At 41.8% G+C, this 16414-nt stretch overlaps 3 protein-coding genes across 4 annotated transcripts; 1 reads left to right on the top strand and 2 right to left on the bottom strand.

Annotated features, from left to right (window-relative positions):
• Positions 1–3363: 3363 nt before the first annotated feature.
• Positions 3364–9512, bottom strand: TyrRII (Tyramine receptor II). Of its 2 annotated transcripts, XM_017235013.3 has the most exons (5): positions 8958–9512; positions 6969–7071; positions 6266–6391; positions 4657–4834; positions 3364–4334 (listed from the first exon to the last, which is right to left on the bottom strand). In XM_017235013.3, the coding sequence occupies exons 1-5, from the start codon at positions 9481–9483 to the stop codon at positions 3417–3419; spliced, it is 1851 nt and encodes a 616-aa protein (XP_017090502.2). In that variant the 5' UTR covers positions 9484–9512; the 3' UTR covers positions 3364–3416. The 2 variants fall into 2 exon arrangements, with proteins under 2 accessions (XP_017090502.2, XP_070137537.1); XM_070281436.1 differs by lacking the exons at positions 6266–6391; positions 8958–9512 and having other exon boundaries at positions 6969–7135.
• Positions 9513–13733: 4221 nt separating this feature from the next.
• LOC108121000 (uncharacterized) lies at positions 13734–14809 on the bottom strand. The gene is made up of 3 exons (XM_017234891.3): positions 14363–14809; positions 14154–14297; positions 13734–14100 (listed from the first exon to the last, which is right to left on the bottom strand). Exons 1-3 carry the CDS (start codon positions 14519–14521, stop codon positions 14035–14037), a joined length of 369 nt encoding a protein of 122 aa, XP_017090380.2. The 5' UTR covers positions 14522–14809; the 3' UTR covers positions 13734–14034.
• A 191-nt stretch (positions 14810–15000) lies between these two features.
• LOC108120997 (pyridoxine/pyridoxamine 5'-phosphate oxidase) lies at positions 15001–16035 on the top strand. The gene is made up of 2 exons (XM_017234889.3): positions 15001–15772; positions 15832–16035. The coding sequence occupies exons 1-2, from the start codon at positions 15056–15058 to the stop codon at positions 15895–15897; spliced, it is 783 nt and encodes a 260-aa protein (XP_017090378.2). The 5' UTR covers positions 15001–15055; the 3' UTR covers positions 15898–16035.
• Positions 16036–16414: the final 379 nt, after the last annotated feature.

Below are 16414 nucleotides of genomic sequence, written 5' to 3'. Positions count from 1 at the left end.
TTTAAGACTCTAATTGAGCCAGAACCCTACTTGGATAACATTAATTGATCGGCTCCTTTTCCGCTGAGCGGTAAACAAAGGTGCCCCCTTCTCCCGGAGGGGTGGCACTTGTGGAGCATCATCCATCCAGACAATCCAGCCAAAAGCCAGCCCAACAACTTGGCGACGCAAACAAAAGGAACCGAAATAAAACCAAAGTTCATTCGAAAAACATTTGTGGGGCATTTGTCATGGCAAGGAGGAGGCTGCAAACTTTGCCTGTCCCGAGCACTTGTTAAATGCTCGAAAATATCGATGTGTTTTTTATTTTTCTTATCCTGCCGACACTCTACATACCACGTACCACACCTCCTACCACCCACAATTGTTTCATAACCCCCATAACCGCTCCAAAAAGAAACTGAAGCGATGACATAACCGAAAATCTTGAAACAACAAGCAACCACATTAGCGTAAGCACCCTGTCGACACAAGGCTAAAAATAGGAGAGCCCAGGATGCCAGGACAACGGGCAACTCTTGCCAGGCTTGACAGTCTTGCCACCTTCATTACCTGTAACCGCGGCCATTTAATTTAACACATTATGCGATATCAGCCAACAAAGCGGCTCAAAGGGAAGGGGTCCTTTCCAAAAAAGACCAAAAATTACGGAACAGAGTGTACTGAAAAAAATACTTAAAGGATATCATTTAAATTTTAGAAACTTGTTAAAGTAATTGTTGATAGGAAAAATAGGATACTATTAAAGCAGTACATTTGCGTTTTAAGGAGTCCTTCTAGGCCATAACTATTTCGCATACTTTTAATAAAAATCATTTAATTTTCCTATATTTCTATGAAAATAAAGTAGATAGTTTATAGAGCTAATTACATTAATTTGTTCAATATACATTGTGGTTTTGGCTTGTGGTAAGGCCAAAATCGAAAGTGACAGCCGCAGGAAGAGCAAACATAAAAAATATATAATTAATTGGTATGGAAACAATGCTAGTGAAAAGTGGCTTTGTCTTTGTGGTTACAAAAAAAGAACTTTTGTTTCCGTGTATCATACTCGTACGGTGTTATAGTCCTGGGTTTACAGGGCCGTTGACAAGCGGCATTAAGGACGACCGTTTCCGCTGAGCTCGACTCGAAAGTGAAATGTGACAGCAAAATGTGTTGCAATTCATTAGAGAGGCGGAGGATACTCCGCCCCGCTGTCATGCTTTTATATTAGTCACATATGTGCGTGGGTTCCGCGCAGAAGGAGGTGTTTGTGTTGTGTACGTATACGTAATTATGATGACCGCATATTTTTTCACGCCTTATTTCCAGCTAAATTAATGTAACACCATCGCGGTCCCAGCTGGAATCAGCGCACCGCCGGAGTCACTGGAGTCAAAGCCGTGGTCAGAGCTTGCTGAATCAGCGTTTCTTTTGCTTCCGGCCTCGTTGCCGTAAACAACTTAACAGTAGTAGTGGCGGCCACTGGGTTACCACTTCCAATAATAAATCACAAAAAATGGAGTCAAGGCTGCACTGCCGCAACCACTCTTTTTCCACTTTTCCTTTGAAGCTTTTATTTCTGTCTGAAAATGAGAATTTTTTACTTGAGTTCCAGTAAGATTTTATCAAAAGTACTTTGAACTGCAGTCAGCCTTTTCAAATGACTTCGAGTATTGCAGCTTTTCTAAATTTAAGAAACTTTAAGTGACGCACAAACGGAAGAGAACTTTTAATAAATAAATTACTATTCTTTTCACTGGCAGTGGTTTTACGATTTATTTTCCATATTTGGCAAATCCTTGTGGGTGTAAGTCACACACACCCACTTTGTGTCCCGTGTCTTGAGGAAAAATACGTGTTCAGGAAATTGTTCATAAAACTTTTGTGTGACAATTTATAGCTCAATAAGTAAAGCAGCTTAACAGGGAGGAAGGTTATTTTATAGTCTACTATGCCAACTACCCAATACGCCCCCCTAAGCTTCCCTTGAATAATAATAAAATATTCGTCGAGTTGAACTTAAAGTTTATTATAAGAACGCATTCGGCCGATGGTCCGAGGATGGCCGATAGGTCCTTGCAGAGATCCGTTTGCAAGTGAACAATTACAAAGTACATGGTAGAGGTTATAAATACGTGCGATATACATATGTGCGATTTATATTACAACTTTACAAATCCTTTTTTTGTGTAACTTTTAGGGCTAAAAGCTAAAATGCTTAACGGGCTCAAAAGTGAGGACCAACTGGTCAGAGGGTCATCTAAAATCTCTTCAAGCTCAAGTGCAGCTTCAACATCCAGGCCCGATTTTTGTTTTAGTTTCAGTTTTAGTTTCTGTTTCAGTTTCACTTTCACTTTCGGTGCGTTGTGCGATTGCTCAAACATTAAATGGGTTGGCCGGACACTGTGTGCCTGCGGGGTTAGGCCGCCCAGGACGGGCCGGGACAAAGGACACGCTAGATATGTCGTTGGCAGTTTCTGGACCCACTGCGAGGCACACTTCTCCATAAGCACACACACACGCTCACGCAGTCACAACAAAGGGACGAGATACGACATCGCCATCACCATCACCATCGCCGTCACCATCATCATCATCGTCCTTCTCATCCTGCTCTCATCCTGATGGTCAACAGTGGCCGTCAGGCAGCACAAAGACTCGCAAATACTATAATTTGTCTTTTGTTTCGTTCTGTTCTTCGTGCAATCAACACTCACGCACACTCCTAAAAATACTATATAATTCTGTATATGGGATGGGGTCTAGGCGGGTCTAGGAGAGAATCTAGTCTTCCGGTTAGGTCAACTGGGTCTTAAAGCTCCTGATGAAAACTGGCCTTTTATTACCTCGTGTATATGATGCGACATTTTGTGGCACATTTCAACCGGCAACTCTCAACAGATACTCTGAAGCTTAACACTACAATTGACTAGGAATACATATTGACGGAAAGTAAGTGTTTGCTCACACTTGTGACTTTTAAAACTGGTCCTTATCCTATGTCGAATGAGGTGGAGTAGAATTTAAATCTTCGTTGCAAGTTTTCTTACTTTATTCCTGCTTTTAAGATTTTAATCGGCATTGATCATGAAAGGAATAAAAATGTTCGGGCTAAAAACGACTATATTTTCTATTAATCTTCCCTTAAATACTTGTGTAACAATTCTAAAACGAAGAATTTTTTAATGACTTTAAATCATTTCAATAAAATCAATTTGTTTTTAATGACTGAAAGGTTTATATAAGATAAATAACCTCCAGTCATTGCCTTTTAAAAACATCAAAATAGATATTTTGGATAATGGAAAAGTATAACTTTTCTAAGAGATTTATCTTGAAAAGCAAATGCTTTAACATTCAGATAAGTTTTTAAGAATTGATCCCATATAAGTTTCGATTATACCGCTAACTAGTTGGCTTTAAGACCCTAACTAGCCACGAAACATGGCCAGGTGGTTGGGAGGACGTTTCTGCTTGCAAATGGGTCGGCAGGTGAGGCGCCAAAAGGCAGTGCGAAAATCGGGATTGTAGAAGGCGTAAATAAACGGGTTGATGGCGCAGTTGACCCAACCCACCCAGGTGAACCCGAACATGAGATCCTCGAGAACGGCCGGTCGGGGCAGGAAGGGTATCAGTAGGTAATATACGAAGAAGGGAAGCCAGCAAGCAATTAGGCCGCCCATCACAATAGTCAGGGTCTTGGCGGTCTTAGTGTCACGTTTCGTGGTCGAGACTCGCATGGGCATGCGATGATGATGGTTGAGATGGTGGTGCTGGTGGTGGTGGTGCTGATGACTATGGCTGTGGCTAGCGCAGCCCCGTTTCTGTTGCTGGGAATCCACCTCCGCCTTCTCAACGCCGCCAGTTTCTAGGGCCACTGATGTGGAGTTGCCGCCGCCCAAGCACGACTCCGAGTAGGAGGACACCTGACTGCCCACGTAGTGCAGGCCGGAGGGTGTGGAGTGCATGCAAGGTCCGCCATACTTGCAACTAATTGCGGAGCAGTGAATCAAGGACGAGAGCCGCGACACCTCCACCAGCTCGTAAAAAGTCGGCTGGTGCTTAAAGGTCAGCGTCTTGTCCGGCACACCCTTCTCCCGCTCCGGCTGGCATTTTGAGCACTTGGAGCACTTGAGCGACGCCTTGGCCATATTTTCTGCATTCACATTAGCCGCTCCGGAGGTGGTGCTGTTGGAGGTGGCGGTGGCGGTGGCTGGGTCGTGCAGCGAACTGAACCTCCACCGGGATTTCCGGTTTGGCAGCCACTTGGTTGGCGTGCAGTGATAGTGTTCCGACTCGGAGATGAAGTTGTCGCCATCCACATCGTAGTCTGCCGTCCGCTCCGAGTTCTGACAATGGAAATAAAAAAGGATGTGTGGTAAAGCACTGGGAAAAAGTTCAGAGCCTTAAAGTCTTAAAGACCTTATCAGTATGAATATGTTTATTTTTTTTTATTAAATCATATTATTATGATATTTCCTTTGAAGACTTAATAAGCGTGAATACAAAAATGATTACGCTTTTCCGCAGTGCGAGTCAGGTTAGTCAGGTGGTTGGATGGTTAGATGGTGTGACATGATAAATTTCAGGAGACATTTCAGCGGACCAAGTTGGGGGAGGTGTGAGTCAGGTGGGGGTGTGATGGGGTGGTGGGGAAACCATAGAGCTTACCGCATCGCGCACAATGCGCTGTCGGCGTGACGTGAGCACATAACCAATCTTCACGTAGACATACAGCATCACCGTGAGGGGGATAAAGAATGATCCCATTGCCGAGAAGACCACGTAGCCCTTGTTTTGGTTGTAGCGGCAGTCCACAAACTCCGCCTGATGTCTCCCAGCCTCGTACCTGTGAATGGCAAATTGAATTCCAGTTTCGAATAGCATGTGGTTTTTGTGGTTGTTGTGATTGCGGCTCAGTATCTGCTCGATGCCGACTCGTTCGGTCCCTTGCCAGTTACCAGGAACCGAGTCCTGGCTACTGAGTTCCCAGAACTTGGAACTGGGACTTAACGGAATGACAGTTAAGCAGGGCGAAATGCAAAACTCAAATCCTAAACCAAAGCCTGTCCTGGCAATTTATCCTTTCCCTGAAATTCCCTTTTGGATGCCTTTTATTTATGCACATCTCTTCGTGATGGTCATTCAGTTAACACGAATCGGTACTGACTTTAAATCGATGAAGGAATGCCAAGGAAGACCAGGGATATCCATGGTTGAATTGATCAACTAAATATGTGCAAGAAGACAGAACTTTTTCGATCATTATGTTTTCCTATTAAAATGCCAATTCCTAAACTTTTTCAACCCAAAACTATTTTTGGCCTTGGTAACATTTTTTTATTAAACTATTCCCCTTAAAGAATGAAGATATTGCCAACTGCAGCATCTGCTGGCAGTTATAATTGCACTTTTCCCCCCCAACTCCCCGAAAAGCGAATTTTCAAATATTTCCAATGCCCGGCAGCTGCGGCTTTATAGTTCGACCTCAGCCGGTTTTAATGTGCACTTTAAGCCATGTTTAGGGCGCCAGCCAGGACCGGGCCAAGAGACAGTAAAGAATGAGTTGCCCCTGGTGACTGTTTGGGGGACAGGACACCTCCCATAGGAAGAGGGGGGTGTCAAAGGGAGACCGTGTGTGTGTGTGCAAGTGAATGCTGGTTAATTTGGGCGCCTGGAAGTATGCAACACACAAGTGTGTGGCTTTCGGGTAAACGAGTACAAAGCAAATGCGCCGCGCCAAACAAAGTCATTAACAACTCATTAAAACTTCAATGTAATGGGTGCAAGAACAACAGCTAGAACTGGAGCAATTACGTAATGTTTTAGGCGCAGCTGGAGGTACAAATATAAATATAAGCGCACATACATTTTGGGCCTTTTTGTGGCACATTATCTATATTGGGGCCACATACAGCCATTAGCGTTAAAGGAACCCCAAAAAAAAAGAAATTAAACCTTTTCGGGGGCTCAACACGAATCAATTATACCCTTGTAGTAATATATTTTTAGAATCTATTAGCTAGAAAGAATAATTTTTTACCGAATTAGAGATAAAAGCCTAACAGAACTGTCTATTGATTATTTTTCCTTTTTATTTTTATTTTTTCCTGACCTTGTTTTCTTATTTATGATCTTATTTTAGAGGGTCTGTTGCTAGATTTCAGTGGAATACTCAGGTTCTTAAACATCCCTAGCAAGTGTATTAAAAAGAAAATTGAAATAAAAACGGAAGCGGCAAGGCAACGGAAGCAGAAGCGGTATCGGGAGCTTTACTTACCAGCCCAAATACGGCGGACAAGTGATTGACAGGGCCGTTATCCACACAACGAGTATCATGAGGAGGGCCAGGCGCTTGGAGCGGCGCTTCTTCGAGTACGTCAAGGGTTGTGTGACGGCGAGATACCTGCGAGAAACCAGAGAAATCCAAAAGCCGGGCAATAAACGCTGCCAAACAGAGTATGGAATATGAAATACCGAATAAAGAATGAATGAAACAAAAGCCAAATATTGTTCATGAAATGAATGAATGAAACAATAATATTGTTCGAGCATATTGTTCATAAAGCCGCAGCCGTAAGGCAAACAAAGTACAGAGTCAGTTGGTCGGTCTCGGTACGGGCTCAGCTGGATCAGTTCAACCCGGTGCGGCACAAAACTTGGAAATGCCATTAAAATGTAATTGAAACTTCCAACAAAAGCAACCGACTGTAGTGGGTCCCGGCCCAACCCAATCTCTGGCCAGTTCCTTCATTTGCCCATTCACATTCACCCACACAGGACACTCAAAGGGTATGCCCTGTCCCTGCTCCTAGGACTGCCACTGGCTCCGTCATGGGGCAATAAAAACGTCAACAAATAAATTATTTTGCACTGTTTTAGCACCTTGCCTTGACTTTGGCTCTGGCGCTATCCGTTGGCCGTTGGCATTGGCTACAACTATGACATCAACGACAAATTAAGAAATTAGTTCACAAACTCACCTGTCCAGACTGATGGCGCAGAGGCTGAGGATGGAGCCGGTGCAGAGCAGGATGTCCAGCGAGATCCAGATGTCGCACAGTATCCAGCCGAAGCGCCAAGTGCCTGCGAAGTAAATATTTGTCGAGCTTGAGACCCCATGATTCATATGGCTCTGCGGGGACTTCGCTGAGCAGCAGATTACGGTGGCATTACACTTGCATTCCCTTCATGTAATGTAACTTGAAATTATTCCCCGGACAGGCAAAATTATTACGGGAGGGTGCGTAAAAAAGTTTAAGCTCACTTTTCCCAGGAAAAAAAACGTTCTTTTTTTTGCTAGAGACCTTCATTGCTCCATATTTCTGGCTTCATTTAACTTGAGGTGTTGACCGAAAGAAAGTAAATAAATATTTCCCTACTTTCCCAATTTTTGAAGGGGACCCCCAAAAAAAATTTGATAAAACATGTAAAAAAAATTATTTTCCTAGATTTTGATGCAGAATGGTGGGAAATCGATCTAGAAATCGTTAAAGGTACTCCGCTGGAGAATCGGATGAAAATTGGGGAAGATATAGCCATCCCTGTGGACCATATAGGGGAAAACCCCATTTTTAAGAGATCCCATCACAAAAAATACACAAAAATCTAAAAAAATATTTTGTCTCAGGATTTTGATGCAGAATGGTGAGAAATTAATCCAGAAATCGTTTAAGGTACTCCGCTGGAGAATCGGATGCGAGTTGGGGAAGATAATGCCATCATTGTGGGCCATATAGGGGAACGAAAAATGGACAAAAAATCTAAAAAATATTTTGTCTCAGGATTTTGATGCAGAATGGTGGCGAATCGATCCAGAAATCGTTAAAGGTACTCAGCTGAAGAATCGGATAAGAATTGGGGAAGATATAGCCATCACTGTGGACCATATAGGAGAAAACCTCATTTTCAAGGGATCCCATCACAAAAAATAAACAAAAAATCTAAAAAATATTTTGTCTCAGGATTTTGATGCAGAATGGTGGCGAATCGATCCCGAAATCGTTTAAGGTACTCCGCTTAAGAATCGGATGAGAATTGGGGAAGATATAGCCATCACCGTGGACCCTATAGGGGAAATCCCATTTTTAAGGGATCCCCTCACGAAAAATAGACAAAAAATCGAAAAAATATTTTGTCTCAGGATTTTGATGCAGAATGGTGGCGAATCGATCCCGAAATCGTTTAAGGTACTCCGCTTAAGAATCGGATGAGAATTGGGGAAGATATAGCCATCACCGTGGACCCTATAGGGGAAATCCCATTTTTAAGGGATCCCCTCACGAAAAATAGACAAAAAATCGAAAAAATATTTTGTCTCAGGATTTTGATGCAGAATGGTGGCGAATCGATCCAGAAATCGTTTAAGGTACTCCGCTTGAGAATCGGATGAGAATTGAGGAAGATATGGTCTTCGATGGGGACCATATTGCCCTTTCACGCATTTTACCTATTTTTGAAGGGGACCCCTTAAAAAATTTAATAAAAAAAATCCTAAAAAAATATGTTTGTAGATTTTGATGCAGATTTTTGAAGAATCGATCTACTAATCGTTTAACGTATTCCGCTTAAGAATCGGATAATTATTGGCAAAGATAGTGTGCTTTCGCAAATATTTATCTCTGCGGAAGATTGATCATCGGTCTTGAGACCAAAATTGTAATACCCCATTAAACAATATAAAAACGTAATATTCCACTTCAATCAAAACTTATAAACAATAAGAAATATATTACATAATTTTTTTTTTCATAAGCACTTGTATTGCTCTGCCACTTGCAACCATTTCCAGGAAAATATTAATTTTCAGATCACAGACAAAATTGTTTACCTTTTTTTGTGGGAAATGGAATTGTTTTTAATTTTTTAATGGCCTATTTGCAAATGGGGATGGAAGAATCGCTTGCAGCATAGAGACCATCCGCTCCAGGGGGCAGAGTCGTAAATCTTTCGCCGTCGCCGGACACACTCACCTGTTATATAGAGAATCACCGATGGGGGCATCACGCACGTGCCGACAAGCCAGTCGGTTATGGCCAAGTTCATCACGAAACAGTTGGTAACGGTGCGAAGGCGGCGTGTGGTCATAACGGCCAAGATGACCAGCGTGTTGCCGACGACTGTTACGAGAATGAGGACCAGGAAAACGGCCACGGCCAAGGATTTGGGCCAGGCCATGCTCACCAGATACGAGTTCATTGAGGGCACGCCTACTTTAAGGGTTGTTGCCGTCGTGGCGGGTCCTGCTGCTGATACTTCCGGATCCACTGTATTCGATGGTGTTGTTCTTTGGCTGAGGAGGAGGTTCCCGTCCAAGGAACCGTTGCTACTGACCAAAGACATGGCGGTGGAGAGGAGCAGCGAGGGTAGCCACTGATGGGGGTCACCCGAATCATCCGACATTCCGACGGCTTGAGGTAGCTCTAAGGAATAGCCAATGGAATTCGACATCAACAAATTGCACTTAATCAATTGGGTAGCCAGTCGTGATGGCGTCATTAGAAACACGGGCCAGACAGGAATTAGACCTCAGATCGGACCATACCCCAACGAAGCGAAACTAGAAGACCGACCAGAACTGCATACAAATAATGGAATTGCCTGCGACCTTACACAATTTCCAATTACGGCCGGACTGTGGCCACATAAATTGCAATAAGTAAGCGTAATTGGCCTTGGACAGCACAACGGCCACTGTACGTATACGGAATACACAGAGGAGCGAAAGTAATTAGCGTCCATAAATTATGCAGCGGAACATGCATAGTCCGAAAAAGTTTTAAATGATTTCCAATTAATATTACCATTTACATTTCAATTTCGGCCGGCAATTTCCAGCTAGTAATAGCAATAGTCTGCGGCCTCTTTCGGAGCAAATCTATTTACATATATATTCATGTACCGCTTTGTTTATATCGATGGCAAGCGTTTTGGAAATAAATGAAAATAAATCAGGCACACATGCTCTCCCAAGAGGAATTCCTACAAATGTGCTTTAAATTTCAAATCTCTATGCTATTCGACCTTCGATCGGATGACACTACTGTATAGATCCAACACAGGAAAAAAACTTGATTGTCTATTAATCATGATGAGTCTAAATATTAGGAAAAATGTTTTCAAGTTTTGTGGCTTTAAGAACATTGCACGTTGTTTTATTAAAAAAATTTGTTGAATTGGGTATGTTTTCTTTTCACTATTCCGGGTTTGTTGATACCAACCATTAATTATTTACAATAACAATTTTCCAATATATACGCATTTGATTTATTTTACTTTTAAGACATTATCTCACTTTAACTATCACTTTATGGCAGTGCACATCTGAAGTCGGCTCCCCACACCCGCAAGTCAAACAACAGCTTGGGTACACACTTCAACACCAGGCGAATGCTAGAATTGCATCTCTCGGATACATCTCGAATATCTCTCGCGAGTCGCGGCGAGTGGAGGCAAGCATCTCGACGGTAAACATGGGCCTGATGTGCGTTGACTTATAAATAGTTAAGTGATTAGTCGTAGGCGTTTACTGTCGCCATTTGTTACCCATCGACGGGTCGCAGGTCACGGAATCGAACACGGATTGAGGTGGGGAATCGATTTTCGACCGGGGGGATCTAATGGATCTGATGACGGCCTATTGGTGGGCCTAGGGAACCCCCCGAAAAGTTTCTTTATATGCACACGCACAGCTGTGCCGCTGAAGCTGCTGCTGATTACAAACTGACAGTTGGCAGTCGGCTGTCGGCCTGTCCAACCTGAGATGCTGAGATGAACGCCCCACTCCACCGCTGCCCTCCAGCCCCTGGCCAGGCCCTAGGCCCACCCACCCAACCATAACCACCACCCCGCCGCGCACCCTGAGCGGAACCGTCAACGTGGCGTATGCGCGATACTTGTTCTCGTATTTAGTATTTTTGTGTTTTTTGTTATTCTTGTTTTTCTTCTTTGTGTTGTCGATTAAAGTACACAAGCAGCAACAATTCGCGACGGCAGGGCAAAATTCCTTAGTTGCCTTACATTTTTTATTTCCAGTCTTCTCATTCTTGTTTCGTTACTTTTCAGATTTTGTATTTTATTATATATATATATATATTTTTCTGTTTTATGCTATTGTTTTATCAAGGCGGACGCGCACACATTCTCCAGGTTTCTTGGCCGACGATTTGTTTGGAAAATATTCCGAAAATTCTGATATAAAAATGATGAGGTCCCCGGGCGAGGGGAAGTCTACGGCTAAATCCGGAGGATGGTTGGCGGTGAACTGACTAATCGAAGTGCCGAACCCGCGAATTAAGTGCTAACATAAACGAGTATATTAGATTTTTGCACGCTCTATGATTCATCAAAAATTGACAACAAAGGCATCCAGACAACGAGACCATAAAAAATTAAGGTAAATTGCACTGAGGTAACAGCTGCCAGGAGGAAATTATAGAAGACTGGAGGGATGGTATGGCGGAGCGTGGGCGTAGGCGTGGTCATGGAACTGGTCGATTATGTGGGTGGAGTTTGAACCGTTTTTACCCCCTCATTAATATGCATTCTCCAATTAACTGGCATATTTATTTGATTAGTTCGCGTTGAACGAGCACAGGGCGCACAAATGTCAGATCACAGACTTGTTGCTCACAGATACACAGGCACACACAGTAACTTGGCTAAAACCTCATTAGTTTTGCTTTTGGCTGATAGCAGCAAGTTAATTGATAAATTTATCTGTTGATTACGGCCAGATGTTCGAGGGATTGTGATTTACGACGGAAAGATCATCAAAAACACTGCGCCAAAAAAACCAACTAACCGACAGTGAAGGACTAGAAATATTTACATATTTCATATTCCATTCTAATTATATTTGTAATATGTAACGACTTTCGAATTTCCGTTTCAGTTAACACACAGGGTCGGGCCAATGTTCTGGGTTTTCGGTTTTTGCGGCCAAACGCCAGGACGTTCCGTGAGCGACTGAAACCGAAATGCTTGTGAGCCAAATAACGCATTTGGCTAATTTGCCAAACGCTTGCCACTCGCCTTCTGCCGGCACTGGTGGCTTGCGTGTTTTGGATTGGCTGAGGGGGCCGACCGTTGTGTGTGCACAGAGGTCCCACTGTATTTGTCACTCTGAGCCTCTGAACCTCGGAACCTCTGAGCCTTAGAACCTCTGAAGTCGCGCTCCTTAGTCGCAGCGCGTTAATTTCTTTGCCCTTCTTTATCACTTCTTTGCAAATGTATTAATTATGAATACACTTTGTGTTTGTCTCGAGGATTCCAAGTAAGATGCGATACTCAACAGAATTAGGAGACCCAAATGAGTAAAGCTGGGCGCAGTACAAAGGATGTTTAAGATCCTGAATGGAGGAAGGTCTGGCCAGTGGGGAAGGGAAAGTCGTCACGCATTGGTTTGCATATGCAGATGGAAATAAATGGATTTCCTGTAATTGATAACGACCGAGTGTGTAGGCAGCATCACTGCAAAAAATAGTACATATTTAAATAAATATGTAAGTTTTATAAGCCAAAAAAAAGTCTGCAAATAATAAAAATGTTTTTTTTAACATTTCTCAATAATTTTTAAAGAGGGATTAGCTTTTAAATAAGTCAGATATTAAAATAAATGTCATAAAACCCAAAAGAATTTTTATTATTAACATTCCAGTTTTCACAATTTATCTCGAAATGTGAAAAATGCAAATCCTTGTTTTGTGATTTTATTTTTCATAGTGCGTGTGGGTGGACATTGACATTCTCATGAAGGGAGGCGTGGCAGCTGGGCGTGTTAGAACAGAGAACAGAGAAATCGATCGTGCCCATTTTGGAGCTGTCACTCAAATTAAGCACATTAAAAATCCATAGGGATTTCAACACCCACATGTACGAGTGTAGGAGTGCGCCAGCTCCCCATAAAACTTCGCGCCCCTTTCTCCCATTAGTCGCCACGCCTCTTCCCTGTGCAATTGTATAACATACGCACAGTGACATAGTTTGTGTGTTCAACAAACACACACTGCCACAAACACACAGCAGACACTCGCTTAAACAATGCTAATAAATTTTCGTTTTATGAGCATTTGGCTTTTAATTACCGAACTAAACTTAAACGCCGCACTAGTACAAACATTCGCATTGCGTGTGTGCGTGCCAGGGGGATGGGTGTGTGTCTATGTAGATATGTGGATATATTTATCCAACACGCTTGATTTGGCTTGATTGATCTACTAGGAGGAGGTTTCAACACTTGGTGGATAGGGAAGCTCGAGGGGAGGCAATTGAATTGTTGTCTTAGGCGCCACAGTCATAAAGTAAAATTGTATTTTCCCTGGGAAATTGGGAAATTGCCTCCGTAACTATTTCAACAAAACCGTTGCCCTGCCCCAATGACTTGTAGTACATCTAATATAAATTATATTAGTTTTGGACTAAACATTTCACTAGAAAGTTGGTTTAAGTTGCATTTTGAAACAATTTAAATGGCAAGTAGTTTAATGAGAGTTATTTCGATAAAAACTAAATATGTCAAGTGTGTTTATTTGTAACATACCTTGAAAATAAACTATTAGCAATATGTATTTCTTGTAATTATATAAATAAAATATATTTCGCGACTTCTAGCACCATATTCTTAATACTCTAATGGCGTGCGTTGACACTATAAATACTCTATATTATCATCCCTGTGTTCTAGTCGTCGTTTTTCCTGAAATATAGAAGAATAGGATAGCGTGCTGTCTACGCTGATCCAAGCACGATTAAACGTATTTATAGTTTTTATTATTTATCAATACAAAAATGCATTTATTTTTATACGATTCATATCATGATTATTTTCAAAGGTCATTCAATGAAAGTGGGTCAGGCATTTTATCTAAAAAGGTAACTAATTCGTAGAACTAAGCCAAAAAGCCGGAATTGTAAGGGCTTAGAATACATTTTCCAACTTCAAATTAGGATGTGTTTTTTACAACATATTCAAGAGTCTGTTCAAGAAGGAAATCCAATAAATTCCAACCATTTAAATAGAAAGTACTCCCTGAACAGCTGCGGTCGTTGCTACATGCGCTGTATGACGCATCCTTTGAAGGAGTTGAGCCTGACATCAATCTCGCCCTCCTCGAGCTGCAGGATTACAGAAGTTAAAACAAACATAGGCCACTGATACGGAGACTTACCTCGTTAAACGCGTAAATGTCCTGGTAGCAGGATGGCGAAATACATTTCCGAATGCAGTTGATCTTGGCCACTCCCACTGGGCTAATGTTGGCACACTGGACATGATGATCGCATTCAACCTCCATTTCGTGGTATGTAATTTCCTGTTGGTTGGTTTTGTATACACATTTAAATAAAATATAAAAATCAATATAGCTGCAGGACTCACATTTTTGCTGGTCTCCTTATAGGCATACTCCGGAAAATTAAAAGTGGCTGCCTTTGGGAACATCTTGCCATTTAATCCATGTATTTCCTTGTAACCAAAGGCAAAATATTGTGGCAGGATAATGAAACAGACAAGGCCCAAGAGTGGAAGTTGCGGCATTTTCGTTTATTTTGGTTTATGTCCTTTTCAAAGTCAGCGATGGACTTCCTAGGTAAACAATAAAGAATGGGAGTGTTTCCAGGATTCGATAGAATAATTTTCTCATCTCTAAAGGATATGTTAAGGATATTTCGCAACTAAGGGTTGGATTCTACCGTCCAATAGATGGCGCCTGGTTAATGTAAGATGTTATGTAATTTTACATGGCGGTAAAATTTGAAATAATTCTAGCAAAAATATGGAAAACTTTTAATCTCTTTTAAGTATATTCCTTTTAAAATTGTTACCTAAAAATTTTTATCAAGTTATTAATAGTTTTAAATAGTTATTTTATAAAAACACATGATTCAATAAAATACAATACTTGCCTATTCTTTTAACAAGAAATCTGGCTTCAGAATATAAGAATACGTATACAATATGTGAGTCAATTGGTTATAAAAATAATTCTTCAAAGTAGTTTTTGCTTGCTAAGAATCAAACTTCATCTTCACATTCAGTTTTTTTTACGCAATAGGCATATTCGAAATTACAATGTCGTCTATTTTAGTACAAAAATTTTGGGGAACGCTGGCCACAACCGAATCATTGTACCGCATCTTTCCCCAGGTGAATTCAAGATGGTCTTCCACAAACTCCCATCACGCACACAGTGTGGCCGCTCAGGATCAGCGGACAATCGAGGAGCCGTATATTATCTTCCAGCGCTGGCTGATTTCCGCTCAGAAGCAGGCGCCTCAAGTGAGACCGCGTCTCGCGTGCATGGCTACTGTGGACAAGGCGGGCGAGCCAGTTACGCGGCTGACCAACATTGAGGACGTCGGTGCCCACGGAATCACGTTCTTTACGACGTTGGGCAGCCGACAGGCGGGCGAGATAAGTCAGAATCCCCATGTTTCGCTGCATTTTAACTGGGCGCCATTGATGCGCAGTGTACGGATTGCTGGAACTGCATACAAGCTGACAGATGCGCAGGCAATGGACCAATTTCGCCGTTATTCGCGCCACATGCAGCTCTGCATTACGCACGGACCACGATACGCGGCAAAGTATTCGCAAGCCCGCTCGGGTTTCTTTCAGAGGATCGTTCAGCGCTTGAGCGCCTGGTTCGGAAAGGCACCAGAGGAGATCCCTATGCCAACCAACTGGGGTGGCTTCTTACTTGCTCCTAGTCTCTTTGAGTTCGGCATGATGGGGGAACAACAGGGCAGAAAACGTTTGCGCTTTCGCAGGTGTTTAAATCTGCCTAGGGTGAGTTTTTTTAAATGCTCTTGACTTTTGACTCTGAAAATTGAAAATTGACTTTTCAGGGGGCAAGAGGCGGAGCAGTTCAAGCAGAGACACAGGATTGGGTTTATGATTCGAGCGAGGAATAAGAAGGTATCCTGAATCTGTGCTTTTTAAACTGCAATAGAACTGGAAAAAATGCAGCTCCCGTCATTATATGTATTTGTGTGCATGCGTAAACCCCAAAAAGTAAAATTTTATATAAATAAATTATATATTTATACAAATTGATTCATTTAGTATCGATTTGGATAACTGCGGCGACTTATACCATCATATTTTGAAAAAATGAAAAAAATTTGTCCATTCTTGCATATTGATTTTATTGTTTCTTACAGTATAAAAACCTACAAGGCACTATTTAAAAAGCTCATACATTTTCTTTTAATCATTATTCGATATGTCGATATACATTTTCACGAGTGGCAAAACTTACATCGTATTAATATCAAACTCTCGGAATATAAAATAAATATGTATGTGTTTTTTCCTGGAATATTGCCGGCTTTTTTTTGACAACTATGTACATATATTTATTCAATGCATTTTCTCTCTGTTTTTAATCATAATAATGTTTTTTTTTTAAACTACCGGAAATAGGTTCAA

This window comes from Drosophila bipectinata, chromosome 3R (assembly GCF_030179905.1).
Source record: "Drosophila bipectinata strain 14024-0381.07 chromosome 3R, DbipHiC1v2, whole genome shotgun sequence".
Taxonomy (NCBI): domain Eukaryota; kingdom Metazoa; phylum Arthropoda; class Insecta; order Diptera; family Drosophilidae; genus Drosophila; species Drosophila bipectinata.
Note: the sequence above shows the minus strand (reverse complement) of the source record. Positions and strands in the feature narration are given on the sequence as shown.

Bases quoted from the DNA above. Each gene is read 5' to 3' on its own strand.
- TyrRII (XM_017235013.3), bottom strand. From the start codon at position 9,483: ATGACGCCATCACGACTGGCTACCCAATTGATTAAGTGCAATTTGTTG. The intron at 7,072-8,957 runs GTGAGTGTGTCC...TTTACTTCGCAG, and splicing joins GGTGATTCTCTATATAACAG to GCACTTGGCGCTTCGGCTGG. The intron at 4,335-4,656 runs GTAAGCTCTATG...TTCCATTGTCAG, and splicing joins AGCGCATTGTGCGCGATGCG to AACTCGGAGCGGACGGCAGA.
- LOC108121000 (XM_017234891.3), bottom strand. From the start codon at position 14,521: ATGCCGCAACTTCCACTCTTGGGCCTTGTCTGTTTCATTATCCTGCCA. The intron at 14,298-14,362 runs GTGAGTCCTGCA...ACCAACCAACAG, and splicing joins ATAAGGAGACCAGCAAAAAT to GAAATTACATACCACGAAAT. The intron at 14,101-14,153 runs GTAAGTCTCCGT...GTAATCCTGCAG, and splicing joins ACATTTACGCGTTTAACGAG to CTCGAGGAGGGCGAGATTGA.
- LOC108120997 (XM_017234889.3), top strand. From the start codon at position 15,056: ATGTCGTCTATTTTAGTACAAAAATTTTGGGGAACGCTGGCCACAACC. The intron at 15,773-15,831 runs GTGAGTTTTTTT...TTGACTTTTCAG, and splicing joins GGTGTTTAAATCTGCCTAGG to GGGGCAAGAGGCGGAGCAGT.